The sequence below is a fragment of the Crotalus tigris genome, unplaced genomic scaffold (assembly GCF_016545835.1).
Source record: "Crotalus tigris isolate CLP2741 ecotype Arizona unplaced genomic scaffold, ASM1654583v1 scf7180000024345.2110221, whole genome shotgun sequence".
Classification (NCBI taxonomy): Eukaryota; Metazoa; Chordata; class Lepidosauria; order Squamata; family Viperidae; genus Crotalus; species Crotalus tigris.
Window position 1 is genome coordinate 912,462 of NW_024100514.1, and position 16,772 is coordinate 929,233.

Consider the following 16,772-nt stretch of genomic DNA (forward strand, 5'->3'; position numbering starts at 1 on the left):
TTCACCGCAATACTGTTCAACCACAACAGTATTGTGGTGGAATGTGGCCCAGAGGTGCAGGAGGGAAGGACCCTTTCCCAGAGATCAAAGACACAACAGAGCTTGGACCCTTTGGTGTGCAGGAAAAGGTGAAAGTTGGATTCTTCCTGGCAATTCATAGACTATATCTTAATAGTTATGCAGATACCAGTAGCTGCTTTAGTCTGGCAAGATTTCTGTCACGTTTCTGTCTGAAACTGCTCAGAAATAACTCAATGTGTCAATCTTACTTCCTTGGGCCTAATATATATCCAAAGAAACCTGAATCAAACTCGCTAACTGAACTATAGGTAATCCTCAACTTATAGTTATTCGTTTAGTGATTGTTTGAAGTTACAAAGGCATTGAAAAGTGTGACCTACAATCAATCCTCATAGTTATGATTGTTGCGGCATCTTCACAATCATGTAATCAGAATTTGGGCCCTGGCAACTAGCATCTATTTATGACAGTTGCAGCAACTTGGGGTCAGATGATCACCATTTCCTAGCTGGCTTTTGACAAGCAAAATTGATGGGGGAAGCCAGATTTGCTTAAAAATCATGTGACTCACTTAACTGCCGGGATTTACCTAAAAATCGCAGCAAAAAAGCTCACAAAACTGAATGCAACTTGTTTAATGGCCATTTTAGCAACAGAAATTCTGGTTCCAATTGTAGTAAAAAGTTGAGGACTATCTGTAACCTTGAAGCTGGTTTTTGCAATTTGGAAAGAAAAATCTTCATCAGGATCCAGTCCAAGCCGGGAATAAACAAAATGGAGACTATTTTAGAAAGAAGGTTCTTGTTTATTGAAGAGTAGAACCACAACAGCATGTGGCTCTGGGGCAGCTGACCACATGGAGCTGGGAGTGGTGGGTTTTTATATCTTCTTGGACTTTGTGTTTGGAGTTGTTCCTGTTCCTGTGGCATGAACTTTGACCTGAGCTTTTGAGCATGTCTTTTTGGTATTCTGATGGTGGTGGGTTAATCCTATTATGTCCTAAAGGTCATGTCGTGCTTCTCTGTGGCTGATTGCTATGCCCTGTGTTGGATTTTTGGGCGAGGGGTTGCTGGTTCTAATTCTATCACTCTACTATTGTTAGCTATGAGTTTTACTGCAAGAGATTTCAAAATATTTTGTCTTGAATGGGCTTCTGCCTGCTAGTATTTGCTCATGGACGGGGCCTCAGTCTTTCTGAATGGGATTATCAAATCTGCATTTCTTTATAACTGGCCTGTTTAGTTTCTGCTTGGGGCTATTAAGAAGAACTGGGCCCACTTTTCTGCCTTTAAGATCCTTTGAGGAAAAATAATATTCTGCCTTTTTAAAATCCCCCAAAATATTTCCTTCTTTGGGGTGGGGGTGACTTCCCACACAATCATTTTTACTTCAGCAGATCTTGGAACTCAGAGAACAGATAGGAGATACCTGAACAATAGGAGATAGTGGAAGGTTATTATGTACATGAGTCACATTCTTGAAGCTCCTGCAGATTCTGGATTAATAAAAATCCACTCCCACATTCCACTGTAAAAAGGAAGAAAGCAGAAATAAATTACTGGTGGTGCACTCCTAACTAAGTTGAGAACATATTATATGCCTTTGTTGTTTCTAACATAATCTGAGATATTTCTCTAAAGCAGTGTTTTTTTAAAAAAAACTTGGTAACTTTAAGATGCAGGGACTTCAATTTCCAGAATTCCTCATGCTGACTGTGGAAATTGGGAGATGACATTTACACTATTGAAAAACGCTGTTCTAAAGGGAAGTTGCAAAGCTGCTAAGCCACTACTCCTACTCCATTTGAAAACACATTGGTATCTATGGTGGTGATAGCATGCTAGCCATTTTGAAACCAGATGCTTTCTCACAGCTGTGACAGTGACCTGGTGCTGGGGTGGAGGGCAGGCCATATAACGTATAAACCAGAGTTTCCCAACCTTGGCCACTTTAAGACATGTGTACTTCAAGTCCCAGAATTTCTCAGCCAACCATTCCCCAGGCAGTTGAAGTCCACATGCCTTAAAGTGGGCAAGGATGGGAAACCCTGATATAAAGCAGGGGTCGCCAATGCCCAGGCCGTGGACCGGTACTGAGCCAAGGCATGCCAGCAACCGGTCTACACAAATAAGCAAAGCCCCATCCATGGATGCAGGCAGCACACAAAAGCACGCCCCTTTCGGTCCATGGAAAAACCTTTCTCCACGGAACCGATCCTTGGTGCCCAAAAGGCTGGGGACCTCTGATATAAAGAATGCACATAGTTAGGCTTCAGGAACAAAGGGGGTGGGGGCAGTGGTGGGATTCAAATATGTGAACAACCTGTGTGGATGCTGCTTCTGGAAGTCCATTCTGGGCCTGGGCAACAAAAAACTAGCTACCGGTTCTGCTGTGGTGCGAACTAGCTGAATCCCACCACTGGGTGTGTGTGTGGGGGGGGAAATCTGACCCTGGTATAGTAAAGTCCCTGCGATTTCCCCTCCTTTTAGGCAGAGAAAAACCAGCCAGCAGCCTTAAACTTTGCAATTGGCTGTTTCCTACAAACACAAGAGAGAAAGAGAGAGAATTTGGTCAGTTTCATTCCTTCTCACTCTGCCCAGAGAGCAGTTATAAGGATGTAAAAAAAACTCAAAACATTCCCATTGCATCATAAAGTGGAGTCAGCCACTAGGTGCATTTGTAAGGTCTTCTAATCTATCACAAAATTTGAACAGTAGCTGTTATGTCCCGAGCCTTTGCAAACGGCTCGGGCGTTTGCAGGCAGTTCCGGGCAGGTGCAAAGCTGCCCGGGACCAGACAGGCTGTCGCCAGCGCCGTGCGCATGCGCGGGTGCTGGCGCGGGAAAAGTAACCCATTTACCCGGGAGTTGCCTATATAAGAGGCTGCGAGGCGTTTGGGCGAGGCTGAAGCCATCTTCCTGTAAGCTGAACGCTGAATAAATGAAACTGAGAACTCCAGCTGCTTCTCGTGTCTGTTTTCCCGCCACGGACTCAACACTGGCGACGAGGATGGGATGCCTTGCACTACCTGGAAAGGAAGAAGTGTAAGCTTACCCAAGGAGTCCTGAGCGGCGAAAGAGGAACGGCGTCGACTCGGCAGCTGCCCGCCAATCCGGTGCGCATTCGGGGGTAGGCTGGCTGATAGACCCGTCTCCTGAAGATCCGAAGATGGCGAAAATCGGAAGGCTTTCGGAATTCGACGTCTCACATCCAGAGCGGTGGGAGTCCTACGTATCCAGAATGGAGAACTACTTCAAGGCAAACCAAGTGAGGGAAGATAGCTTGAAGGCGGCCACCCTGCTTTGCGTTTGCGGCCAAGACGCCTTCGAAATCGCAGAAAACCTTGCAGCACCTGTCCCAGTAGAGTCTGTAAGCTACGCAGACCTGAAGAAGCTGCTGAAGGAGCACTTCAACCCCAGGGTGTCCGTTATCTCATGGCGCCACACCTTCGAACAAAGAGATCAACGGTCCGGTGAGTCAGCCAAGGAATACATCGCCGCGTTACGGAAGGCCGCCAAGCCCTGCGAATTCAAGGACCTCGAGGAACGACTGAGGGACCGATTCGTGTGCGGGTTAAGGCATCGCGAGCTACAACAGAGACTTTTCGCAAAGGAAGAATTATCCTTCCAAGACGCCTTAAGGGAAGTCACCGCAGAAGAAGCAGCAGGCGGCGCCGTCAAAAACATGCGGCCGATCAGAAACAGTGCAGAGGGTGCGTCCGTGCACCAGGAAGACGTCCGACGAAACTCCGAGGAGGATCCGGACGAGGAAGTCGACCGTCTACACCCCGCGAGGGAAGAGAACCAGAAGGGAAGCTCTTCGGCTCCGCTCAAGTGCATCGGCTGTGGAGGTCGCCACAGGAGAACCGACTGCAAGTTCCGCTCCGCTACCTGCCGGGCATGCGGTAAACAAGGGCACATTGCAGCTGTGTGCCTGGGCCGACGAAAGGCACAACCCCAAGAAGAACGCCTGAAGGGTACCAGATTCCCCAGCCAGAATAGGGTAGGTTTTTGCGCTTCGCGAAGAAGCATCTGTAGAACAGGCACACACAAGCCCATGAAGAAAAAGCTGTCACTCAACGTGAAGCTACAAGGGGTTCCATTATCTATGGAACTAGACACAGGGTCTGCCCTGTCCATCATTTCATTGCATACATTTAGGAAGATTTGTTCCAGAAGTGGGTCTAAGGCCAAGTTAAGGCCTTCTGATATTGTATTAACAGATTTTCAGAACTCAAGAGTGTGTGTTAAGGGGGAGGCCACCCTTAACGTGCAATACAAGAGTTTTGAAGGTCCACTAGACTTATTAGTAGTAGGGGGTGAACGAACGAGTCTCATAGGACTCGATTGGTTTGAGGCCCTGGGGATACACGTCACAGGACTCAATAGCTTACAAACACTCGACCTACAGGAAGTCTGCAAAGAATTTGCAGATGTTTTCAGCCCCCAGCTGGGCACATTCAAAGGACCACCTGTGTCCTTAAAGCTAGACCCCACTGTCACTCCCATTAGGATTAAAGCAAGAAGGGTCCCTTTTGCTTTAAAAAGTAAGATTGACACTGAATTAGACAAACTAATCCAACAAGGAATCCTAGAACCTGTTGATTCCAGCCCATGGGAGACCCCCATTGTCACGCCTCTAAAGGCAAATGGGGACATTCGCATTTGTGCTGATTACAAATGCACACTCAATAAGGCATTGCAGCAACATGCCTATCCTGTTCCTGTGGTCAGTCACATTCTGGCCTCTCTCAAGGGGGGGCGTGTTTTTGCAAAGCTTGACCTAGCTCAAGCATATCAACAGCTGCCTGTTGATGATGATGCTGCCATAGCTCAGACCATTGTGACCCACAGGGGTGCCTTTAAAGTAAAAAGGCTACAGTTTGGAGTGAATGTCGCTCCTGGGATTTTCCAAAGCGTTATGGAAAACACACTACGAGGTTGCCCTGGACAACGGTCGTGTCCTGCGTCGGCACATCGACCAACTTCGCTCTAGGCGAGACTTTTCTGCTGAGACTCCTGGGTCTTTTCCAGGGGGGGAGGGGGACCCTTTGGAGCAAAGGGAAGGGCAAGAGCTACTGCCCATCTCCACTGAGGGAGCCACAAACGGCTCGTCCCAAGGTTCTGCAATTGCTCCGAAAAGAAAGTCATGGAGCTTACCCACACACAGCACTCCAGCAACGGAGGATACCCGGGGGCATCCCAACAAATCATTCCCTGCAAGAGAACTGGCACACAATTCCCAAGGTTGGCCTGACCTTACCCCAAATCCTACAGGGGGTCAAACATACACAGAGTTAGTCGAGGAACCAAGTCCCGACTACAACAACCCTAGCACAAATCAGGGAACACCTGAGTTTTGGGAAAGTACAGAAACCCACACGAGCCCGAACACAGAATGGGGTTCAGGGGATGGACAGCCTCCTGACAGGTCTTGGACTGACCTAGGAGGTTCTACAGAGACGCCCAGCAGCGGCTATCACTTCAAGGGGCCTGAGGGTCTACAGCTAGGTAGGTCAACCAGGTCACAAAGTAACAGAAGCCCTGGCCTGACGAGCCCGGTGGGCAAGCAAGCAGGCCAGGCATCGGGGCACAGTCCTTGGAAGACACCAGGGCACAATAGAGAGAACAGGCTCACGCCTCCCTCCAGTCAGGGGACTTATGCCAGTAACCCAGAGCTAAGAAGGTCACAGAGAGCAAAGAAATCTCCTAAGTATCTAGAAGATTACATAACATTGCTGGCAAGGCAAAAGCCAGTAATCAGTGGGAGCACTGGGGAGCAAAATGTCATATAAAATAAATGTTGTATGTTGGTAGTAGTTTTAGCCCGGGGGAAAGGGGTGTTATGTCCCGAGCCTTTGCAAACGGCTCGGGCGTTTGCAGGCAGTCCCGGGCAGGTGCAAAGCTGCCCGGGACCAGACAGGCTGTCGCCAGCGCCGTGCGCATGCGCGGGTGCTGGCGCGGGAAAAGTAACCCATTTACCCGGGAGTTGCCTATATAAGAGGCTGCGAGGCGTTTGGGCGAGGCTGAAGCCATCTTCATGTAAGCTGAACGCTGAATAAATGAAACTGAGAACTCCAGCTGCTTCTCGTGTCTGTTTTCCCGCCACGGACTCAACAGTAGCTATGAAAGGACAGGTTACAAAGTCCTTGTGCTACATTTCTTATTTCAGGACCTTTGAATCTCTGGAGCCAGGAAGTATGGTGAGATAAGATTTTACAATACACTCAGAATATTGATCCTAAAGACATAGCTACAAAAGAAGTGATTGCTGTTTTGGTTATTTTCAGTGCTCCTCAGTTAAGCAAGAAATTCACTGCATAAGAGACACTGGGCAGAATTACTTCTTACATCTGTGCCAATAGCCCTTTTGGAAGCATCCTTATGTCCATCCTTGGCCTGCTCTATATTTCTCACCTGCAGTCTTGATATGAATTATTTATAAAATAATAAAGACAGGATAAAAATCTACTAAATGAAATGAAATGAAATAATAAAATAAATATGCCTCTTTTCTTCTGTGTCAGAACAATGTAACCTGGCCACTGTTCAAAGCTTTGCCGCAAGAATCTATATATGATAAGAAACAACACAAGGAACTTACTCATAAACTTGTCAGTTACTTCCTGGTCATTTGTTGCTACGGCAACTGTATCTGTGTCCCCCCCATTAATAAAAGGGTGGGTTTAATACTTGCTAGGCCTTGTTTCACAGAAGAATATTTCCTTCCTGCTTCCTGCCACGGGAATGAATATAACATAAAGCCTGCAGCAGAGATTACACCTGAAGTTATAAGCTTGGGAAAAATGCTTCCCATTGAGTAGAAGAAAACAAAGAAGTCCTTATATAAATACGGAAAGCTGGGAGAACAAAAGATTGTGCCTTCTTCAACTTCCTTGATTTATACCAGCAAAGTATAATATACACTGAGGCTTACTCTGGATAGATACTTTTTATTACACACACACACACACACACACACAAACACACACACACACACACACAGAGAGAGAGAGAGAGAGAGAGAGAGAGAGAGAGAGAGAGAGAGAGAGAGAGAACTAAGCTTGTAAACCAAGCTTGTGTCCTTCTCCAAAAGTCAATACTCCTTTGGAGTATTAATTTCTCTACAGTGCTAAAAATTAATTGGCCTTCTAGTGCAGAAATGCAAGAAAAGCATCATCATCATGTGCGATCTTGGAGAACAGGGTCACCCCACTCTGTTGAGGGATCTACAGCCCTACAATTCCATTCTTGTTCCGATTGTGCTTTGACTTTTTTATTTTTTTTAATACTTCCCAGAAAATTTATTCTTGATGGGTGGCATTCATACTTAGAAGGTATAAATAAAAAACTGGATGAATATAAATGGTAGATTCAAAGTTTACTTTCATTTCTGCTTTCTTCAGAAACTGAGAAAGTATTGTAGAAATAAATAAACTAAGTCATGTGCCGATGCATGCAAACCCCTTTCGATGTTTCTTCTTTCCCCCACATTAGTAGGAATGTTCAGAGAAAGTTATTTATAGGGTCAGTTTGATTGTCAAGAAGTTATTGTGAAGCTATGGTATGGTATTCACTAATACATGTTTGCTTTGAAATATACAAGCAAGCATGGAGGGGAACAGGCCAGCACTGTGATAAATAATGCTCCATTATTTGTTGATGGGTTTAAGTTATTTTCTATCCATTTGTTTGAAGTAGACAACCTGGTCTTTTCAAACATGTCTGCATGGCCAACTGCAGTGGATTGTGTGGGAGAGAAAATCAAAATAAATCTAAATAAAACTTCCCAATAAAACTGCATACTTATCTATGTAGCTGCCTGGAATTAAGATGCACAAAAGTTTAAAAAGGAGGGGAGGGGAGAATTTAGTGAAATGTATAAGGATTTCTTCAACTCTTTGCAAGAGATAGAGCAGTGGTGGCGAACCTATGGCACGCATGCCAGAGGCGGCACCCAGAGCCTTCTCTGTGGGCACACGCGCCATGCCCTTCCGGAAGAATCCAGAAACTGGCAACTGTATTCCAAGAAGGCTACCTCCAGCTTCCCATTGTCATCTTATCCAAAGCAATTTATCCCTATAAGATGATCAACTAAATTGGGGAGGGGAAGTAAAGGTGACAGTAAAACAACAACTACAACATAATGAGATAAGGCATGCGATTCTCATTACACTTGAAGCCAACCTTGGCTGATCTCAAAAGGGTAAGTAGAATCAGATGGGTTATTATTGGGATAGATAAGAGATCCCAGGAAATCTTAGGACTCTGACCTTAATCTAGGAAGTTGAAAAAACATCTTAAGGAAAAGCAGGGCCAACTATTTCCACATGGTTGTCAAGAAAATAGCATGGCTATAAAATCACCAAGCTTTGAGCTTGATGTAAGGGAGTCTTTAGTGAATTTTGCACTTAATATCTCTATCTCAGTGATGGCAAACCTTTTAGAGACCGAGTGCCCAAACTGCAACCCAAAACCCACGTATTTATCGCCGGGTGCCAGGTGGGTGTGGCCCACTGGGTGGGTGTGACTGTGGTGGTCATGGCAGATTGGGTGGGAGTGGCCAAGATGGGCATGATCACCTTGATGTTGCTTGTGGGGAGGGACGCCTATGTGGGCAAGGCAGGGTTGGGGAGATCCAGGGGGTCTCTGGCAGGTGGGTCAGTGGGCAGGAGCCTTGTCCTGCGGGGTGAGGCGAGGGAAGGCAAGGCAGGGTGAGGGTGCCATTGTCACAGGGCAAGGTGAGGCAGGGGCCGGGCAGCTGCTGCTTGACACCATCAGCCCCTGCACACAGAGGTCAGCGAATGCATGGGTGCTGGGATGCATCTGGCCACATGAGACCTCGGCGAGTTAGCGGGCGGCCGGTTGAAGAGGGATGGTTGCCATCTCCAGGGCATGGCGCGTGTGCCCACAGAGAGGGCTCTGAGTGCCACCTCTGGCACGCGTGCCATAGGTTCGCCACCACTGCTCTATCTCTTGCAAAGAGTTGAAGAAATCCTTATACATTTCACTAAATTCTCCCTCCCCCCCCCTTTTAAACTTTTGTGGCATCTTAATTCCAGGCAGCTACATAGACAAGTATGCAGTTTTATTGGGAAGTTTTATTTAGAAGTAGTTTGCCTTCTTCTTGAGGCTGAGAGAGAAGGATTGGCTCAGAATCACCAACTGGCTTTGTACCTAAAGTGGAACTAGAATTCATGCTCTCCCAGTTTTTAGCCTGGTGCCTTATCCACTATACCAAACTGGCTCCCTGTGTTATCCCCCTTGAAGTATGCTAAAGCTTCTTTTGCTACATGAATGTTAAGCCTGATTCTTTGATGCTCCATTTTCCAAAACTGTAAACAAGATTATGCTGTAAACAAGCAGTGTCAACTTCCAATATGTTATTTGTTTATTTGTGCACTTATTCAGTTTTGAGGCCACCCAACTCCATAGCAACTCAGGATGGTGTAGAGATTTTAAAAATTAAAGGAAAACAAAGTATGTTAAATAAAAAGTTTGATGCAAATCAAAAAGAGTGGGACTAGTATGAATTTCTGGGAGGATATCCTTCAAACAGGGTAGGTGCCACCACCGAGAAGACCCCTTACAGTTAACTTTCTGGGATTCTTCCCACTGCAGTTCCAAACCTGTCAACCAAATCTTCAGATTTCTTTATTGGCTATTTTCCAAAGGGTTAAAGCTGACATTATGTAAACTTTCAGTTCCCCTTGTTAAAGTATTTCCTTCATATAAATGTTAAATTGTAAAGGATGGATAATTTTCATTACTTTACATAATGGATCTTCATCAACATTACTTTAAATACTTTAACTTTAACTTATGAATCCAGAACAAAACCAACAGAAATTCAAGTATATCTGTTTTATGGTGTGTGGGGGGTACTTGCACCAGAAACAATATATTAGAGTGCAGGCATTTAATTTCCCTTCTTCTCTGCATTTTCTTTGAACATGTTCCCTTCCATTTTTTAAAAAATGTTCTTTTTTATTTCTTTAAATTAAAATAAATTTTGGACAGCAAGTGCTCACAAGTGATGGCTGAATAGCTAAGGAATGATAGCACACAGATCCTCATCGGCAGAGTGCCTGTGGAAAAAGTGACCTCAGCTAAAACAAACAGGTTCTGATTCAGGCCATGGACTGGGTGTGGGAGAGGCCGAAGGGAAATGCTCACAAAGGAAAGTTCCTGGGATCATGCTTGCTTAAAAAGTTTAAAATCCTACAAATTCTTTTGCCACGGACCCCAAATTCAAAGTCTGCTTCCCTTTCCACTGATATGGATCCTCATTTAAACGTTCCACAGTCATCATTCCAGTTCACAAGTGTGTACTGAGGATAGGAAGGGAAGAGTTGTAAGCTCTCACTACAGCAACCTTGCCCAAACAAGAGCTTTCATGTATTTTGGATTTAACACAATCTCCACAGCTCTCGTCAGCACAGGCAGCAGAAACGATGAAAGTAGAAAGTCAACAGATGTAGAAGGCTCTAGCCATTTAGGGACAGTCTGTTTTGTTCATAAAAACCTTACTTTGATATGTAAATTATCATTGGAATAATTATCCCAGGTTTAAGTCCTCCTGTAATGCTGCATTGCATACTTAAGCGTCTATACGCCTGAGTTCTTAGATAAAGCCCATGTGCTAATCTCAGGTGGAAAAGAGGTGAGATGCTTTATAACCATTATGCAATAAATCGGTGTCAGTGGTAAAGACATAGTTATTTCAACATCCTTCTGCTTACTAAGAATCTGCCATTTTATTTTACTTTGTTCTCTTTTTTAGTCCTCAGGGTGACTTAGTAGGGATAGCAAAATGAGATTTTGACTCTACTACAAATGTACCACTGTAGGGTTTCATAGCTACAGTAGAGAGTCAAGACCTAACCATTTCCAACTTTCATAGTTAGTATCAGAACTACAATCACAGCCAGAACAATGGATCCTCATTTAAACCAAACATTCCACAGTCATCCTTGCAGCCAATGCAAATTTTCCTGAATAGCCACCAACATCTAGAAATGATTATTTGTACAAAAAATGGATGCTGTGTTCAAGACAGTGTAGACTTGTTTAATAGCTTCCCCATTAAAAGAGAGAAAGAAAAATAAGTGTTTAGCATCATGAGTAAAAACTTGCTACTTTTGTAAAACTGACATAGGTCTGTATGGCTGGCTCTGTAAAAGCACACTTAAAGAATGAATTTCATATGCTTTAAAGTAGTTATTCAAAATTATTTTAAAATATACTGAAAAAATATCATTGGGATTTCTTGTTTTTAATGCACCTTAAGAAAATTGGGCAGAGTAAAACGTGTTAACAAAAGCTCTACGGAAAGGCCAGTCATTTCCTGTCTGTTTGCTAGAGACAGATCTGTATTGTTTGCCATTTCCAGTTCCAGAAATGGGAATGAACACTTGACCAATATCTTGCCAGTTTGTAGTACTTGGTTGCTGAAAACACATCTGCCCCATTGTCTTCCACTGGAACTTTTGTGCTGTCGGGGTTTCATTTTTAGAAAAGATAAAGTCCTTAAAGGAGAGAACTATTGGAACTCATGATCATTTCTTTATGCTGGAGTTTCATGTCCGCTTTCCGATTACAAGATGTATTGCCTTTTGCTGTTGATCCTCTTATTTTGTAAGTTCTGGATGGGGACACCAGCAGTAGAAACAAATTAATACTTGTTTCCTCCTACCCGTTGTTTAATGCTCTTCTCCTTCTCCTTCTTCTTAGGCGGCAAGGTGAAAAGTCAAGATAATGGTGAGTTTGCATGTTTTGAAAAATATATACCATTCTACTCAGAAGAAATTTGAAGTTATAGAAATATTTATTGCTCTAGATCTGCATATGTGAGATAAGTATTTGGCCGGGGTGAAAATTTAAAAGTCACAATATGTTTAAAGAGTATACATAGAATGTTCTTTCTTCCTGTCTTCAGCTTCTGGAGTGGTTATGCTATGGGATAAGTTATTCTATTATAGCCAACTCTACAATTATCTTATGGCACCTTTAAAGTCTAACAAATTTATCAGCGTAGAAGCATTCGGAATCACAATCTCTTTCCTAATAATCATGGAATATTCTGAAATAATATTACTATATGAGTATATACTGCAAAAACTATTCCTATTGTATTTCTGTAGGCACAATATTCCATGAACTCAAATAAGTGAGCTGCAATTCGCTAAGGCTCGATCCATAAAATATTGATTAGACTTTAAGGCACACAAGATTGTTAGTTGTTCTTCTAATATAGGAATCACAATGTGTACTGACTGAGTTTCCTCATTATAGACTGAAACTATCATTATAATTATTAACCTTAATCATAATGAATACTAATTCTTATATTCTTCACTGGTTTCGAATTACCTAGAATAGCTTAAAAATAGCTCTTCTACTTTTCAAAAGTGTCAACAGCAGTTGTGCCTTCATTGCCAATTCAGGTTGAAACCCTAACGCAGGAGAAGGGGGGGGGGTCTTTTTTCTCTCTCGCTCTCTTTCTCTGTGTGTGTGTCTGTATGTGTGTGTGTGTGTGTGTGTGTGAGAGAGAGAAAGAGTATATATGGTATATATTTGAGAGAGAGAGAGAGAGAGAGAGAGGGAGGGAGGGAGGGAGGGAGGGAGGGAGAGAGAGAGAGAGAGAGAGAGAGAGAGAGAGAGAGAGAGAGAGGGAGGGAGGGAGGGAGGGAGGGAGGGAGAGAGAGAGAGAGAGAGTCTGTGCATTTGGGACAAAATTTAGCAGCAGATATTGTTAAGGCACTGGTTTTCATTGCCTTCAAAGCAAAAAACCTTCAGGAAGCATTTGTCATGCCTGGAATATTACATGGAGGTTTTCTGTTTTTACACCTTGGTTGGCCCAAATGTTCACTCACTTTTGGCACCCAATGGGGACCCCTGAAGTTATCCTTCGCGTTCAGACTCCCCATCATCACCAATGTCGTTGAATGCTTAAAAAATTCCTTAAGATAGGATTGGACAAGTCACATCATATTAAGTTCAAACCATAACTTTAATGCCACAAACACTATTCAGAAGATAAATTCTTAAAAACTGTGGTCCCAGTCTGGAGGCGAAGAACAAGTCGTAATTTTTGATAATTGTAGAAATTTGAGAAAGCAAATGGTCAGTCCCTTGTATTCATGTAGGACTAGGTCGTATCAGATTATGTGAGGCAAGACTACACAACTTTTTTGAATTTTGAAGTACTCAAAAGAGCCTCATTACTCAAAAAGAACTTAGATTAATATCAGAGGGAAGAGATAGACATTAATTCAGTTATTATTTGTGGAAGTTGCAGTATTACAAACTTTGAAAATTATTTCACCAAGCGGTAATTTTGCTTAACCATTGTTTGTTCACAAGTCATAACAGCCACAAGCTATGGGTTACAAACTACAGTTGTTTAATTCACACAGTATACTGAGTTATAATGGAGTTTATAGGTTTCTGTTCTAAGTGTGATGTGTTGATGTCTGGTTGATGTCTTTTTCTTTTTTACATATTAGCTGTAACGCTCCGTATGATGTCTGATTTAAAGATTTAATGTTTCTAGAAGAAGCAAAACCAGCTATGTATAGGAGTGTTTTTCTTCCCACTTTGTTTACTGGAAAGTGAGAGTTGGTTATGCCGGGAAAAACATACATGTAAGAAAATGTTTACTTAAAAAGTGTGTATGGTAAACAAGAAAAGAGGGAGCTAAAGATGTAATGAGTGAACGTGTGCACTCAGTAGAAAAGTGAGTGACCAGTTTGAAAGAAATAGGGCATAATGGTTTGATTAAACAGAAGCAATGAATGAGGAATTAATTGGAAAACAAATATACAAGGTTTGTGATTAATTGGTTAGTAGAGGACCAATAAAGTTTGTGATTAGATGGAATTAATGAGATCTTAAAAAGAGAGCAAGGTGACTTTAAAAAAAGAAAGAAAAGGAGAAAGAGGGATGAGAGAGAGATGGAGAGAGAGAGCCAGAGAGAAGGAGGGAGAGAGAGAGAAAGTGAGGGAGAGAGGGAGGGAGGGAGAAAGAGGGAGAAAAAAGATGGAGAGGGAGAGAGAGAAAGTGAGACAGAAAGGGAGGGAGAGAGGGGAGAAGAGGGAAAGAGAGAGGAAGGGAAGGAGAGGGAAAGAGGGAGAGAGAAGGAGAGGGAGACAGAGAGAGAGAGAGAGAGAAAGTCAAAGGGATGAAGAGAGGGGGAAGAGAGAGGAAGGGAGGGAGAGAGAGGCAATATACTAATTAGTGTCTAGATGTGATGGAATCAAGAATGTTTTGGAAAAGCAGAAAAAATATAAGAAGTGTAATATGAACTAGGTAGAAGATGTTCTCTTCTTTTTTCTTATCTTGTGCTTCCAATTTCTTTTGCTTATTACTTCTTATTATTTTTGTTCAGGAAATGTTCATTCATCACCCACACATCAACATATATAAAATTTCTACATAAACATTTCAATAAATAATTTATATTTCATTATAATCATCCCTAACTACTATAGCTTTGTAGGGAATTTTTTCATATGATGTTAACACCACTTCTGAAAGCCAATGAGTATTGAGGCTTTATGGTTTTCTTCCAGTATTGAGAAAATAAAGTTTTTCATAGCTATAATATAAGACACAGGGAATCAATTTTCTTTGCTGAGAAGTCAATTTCCAGTTGATAGCAATAATAGAAACTTGTAATGATATTCTCATAGTTGAATTAATACATGTAATAACTTTCTCCTCAAAAGGAATAATTATAGGATATTGAACAAAAACAAGTTTAAATGAAGTGATAATCTCATTACATCTCCAACTGCATGAAGATTTTCTCAGGCCTTTTCTATTTAAGTGTAACGTGTCTAAAATATATATTTTTGTTGAATAAGACATAAGATCTACTGAAATGTTTGGCGTTAACACCTCTTCCTATTGTCTGGGCAAAATAGGAAACTTTAATTCTTTATTCCATTCAAACATTAAAGCTTGCATATCAAACTGATTAATCACTAACTTAATTTTGTGAAGACTAATTGCAGGGGGTCTGAATCACGTTAATAATTGCTTGTACGTGAACGTTTCTGGGGTTAAAAATGACACAGATCCAAATTGGGATGTCAGTAGATGTTATAATTGTCAGTACTGACAAAGTGAACCACACTAGGCAAATTGTATTTGTGCTTTAAAATAGAAAAGGATAATATACCTTTGATAAATTATAATATATGTATTTTGTGCTTTCAAGTCATTGTTGACTCCTGGCATTACTTGGACAAATCCCTGCAGTTTTTTTAGCAAGATTTTGAAAGTGGCAGGGCAGAGGGAGAGTGACCGGCCCAAAGTCACCCTGCTGTCTTTGGGCCTAAGGTGAAAGTAGAACTCGTGGTCTCCCAGTGTGTAGCCTGGTGCCTTAACCATTATACCAAACTGGCTCTCTTTCCATATAATAGTATTCTTTTAATTAATTCCAAGATCTGGATTATCTTATAGCATGAATTTATGAGAAAAGGGATCAAAGAACCGTTTCCTAGAAATAAGGTACCATAATCTTTGAATCAATATAAGAGGAATATGTCTTCCCGTTTTTTGAAACCTTTTCCTGACTTGGGAGGACTGAATGTTCCCCTAAATATGGGGAAATGATCCATTGGGTAAATGATCCGAAATCATTTTCAATTCTGCTACTTGGTACAAATGACTACAATGGCTGCCTTCTTTCAAAATATTTTATTCAGCAAGATATGTTCCAAATTTTCCACAAAAGTGTTCTGGTTCTGGGTTTTTCAAATTGTGTTCCGGAGATCTCAAGGTTCCATGAGAATTCGATGGGATTCCATGAGACCCTAAGAGCAACCCCCCCAAAAGAAAATGAAATAAAAAAGTTTACTTGAACACATCCATTTTTCTTTTACTAGGGCTTTTAAACTCTTGATCTGGGGTTCAGAGAATATTGTTTTACCTGTGTAGCGGGAAGTTGCCTAACATATTCTATACTATAGCCTGAAAAAGTGTGAAAACTTTTATTATAGTTATTGAATTCATGGATACCGAACACTTACAAGTTGCACATGGTGCTATCTTATAATTAATAAGACCATTCCAACTCATGATTCAAAGCAGAACAAAAAAACTGTGTTGTGTTAAAACTATCAAAGGTCACAGATTTCCTGGCTCCAACCGGGAGGTAAGCTGGAATGATTTAAATCACCGATGAACTGATAAAAAATAATAGCAACATTGACTTTTTGAAAATGGGCTCTTCAAATGTTGTTTCACAGGCATACCATTAAAAACATCTTATTTGTGAAGGAACAAAATGTTTTTGAAAAAGGCATGCCTGGAAGCCATTCTAATGCAACCTTTAACTTTGCTGGTTGAATGATCAAACAGAATTCTTGGTGGTAACCATCGGTCATTTAGGTATGAGATAGTTGATCTTTATTTTAAAATGTTGTCTGCAATATTCACATATGCATGTAAACAACTTAGAAGGCATTTATCATTCCCACTTTGGAAACGAATGCTTCAGATATCAGTGCTGCCATGATTTTAGAGATGCTTATGTCTTCTCTGCCAATCTGTCTTGATTGTCTGTACACGTAGTCCTCAACTTACAACAGTTCATTTAGTGACCTTTCGAAGTTACAAGGGCACTGAAAAAAGTGACTTTTGACCGTTTTTCACACTTATGATATATCACTGCAGCATTCCCATGGTCACGTGATCAAAATTCAGATGTTTGGCAACTGGCATGTATTTATGACAGTTGCAATGT

The 16,772-nt window shown here is 42.0% G+C and overlaps 1 protein-coding gene across 2 annotated transcripts in view; it reads left to right on the plus strand.

Annotated features, from left to right (window-relative positions):
* Positions 1-11,397: 11,397 nt before the first annotated feature.
* The window catches only part of PECAM1 (platelet and endothelial cell adhesion molecule 1), a 62,022-nt gene continuing 56,647 nt past the window's right edge, over positions 11,398-16,772 (plus strand). For both annotated transcript variants that reach the window (XM_039326771.1, XM_039326772.1), the window contains exons 1-2: positions 11,398-11,656; positions 11,753-11,779. In XM_039326771.1, the coding sequence (XP_039182705.1) occupies positions 11,623-11,656; positions 11,753-11,779 (61 nt within the window). In that variant the 5' untranslated portion in view covers positions 11,398-11,622. The remainder of the gene's footprint in view (positions 11,657-11,752; positions 11,780-16,772) is intronic.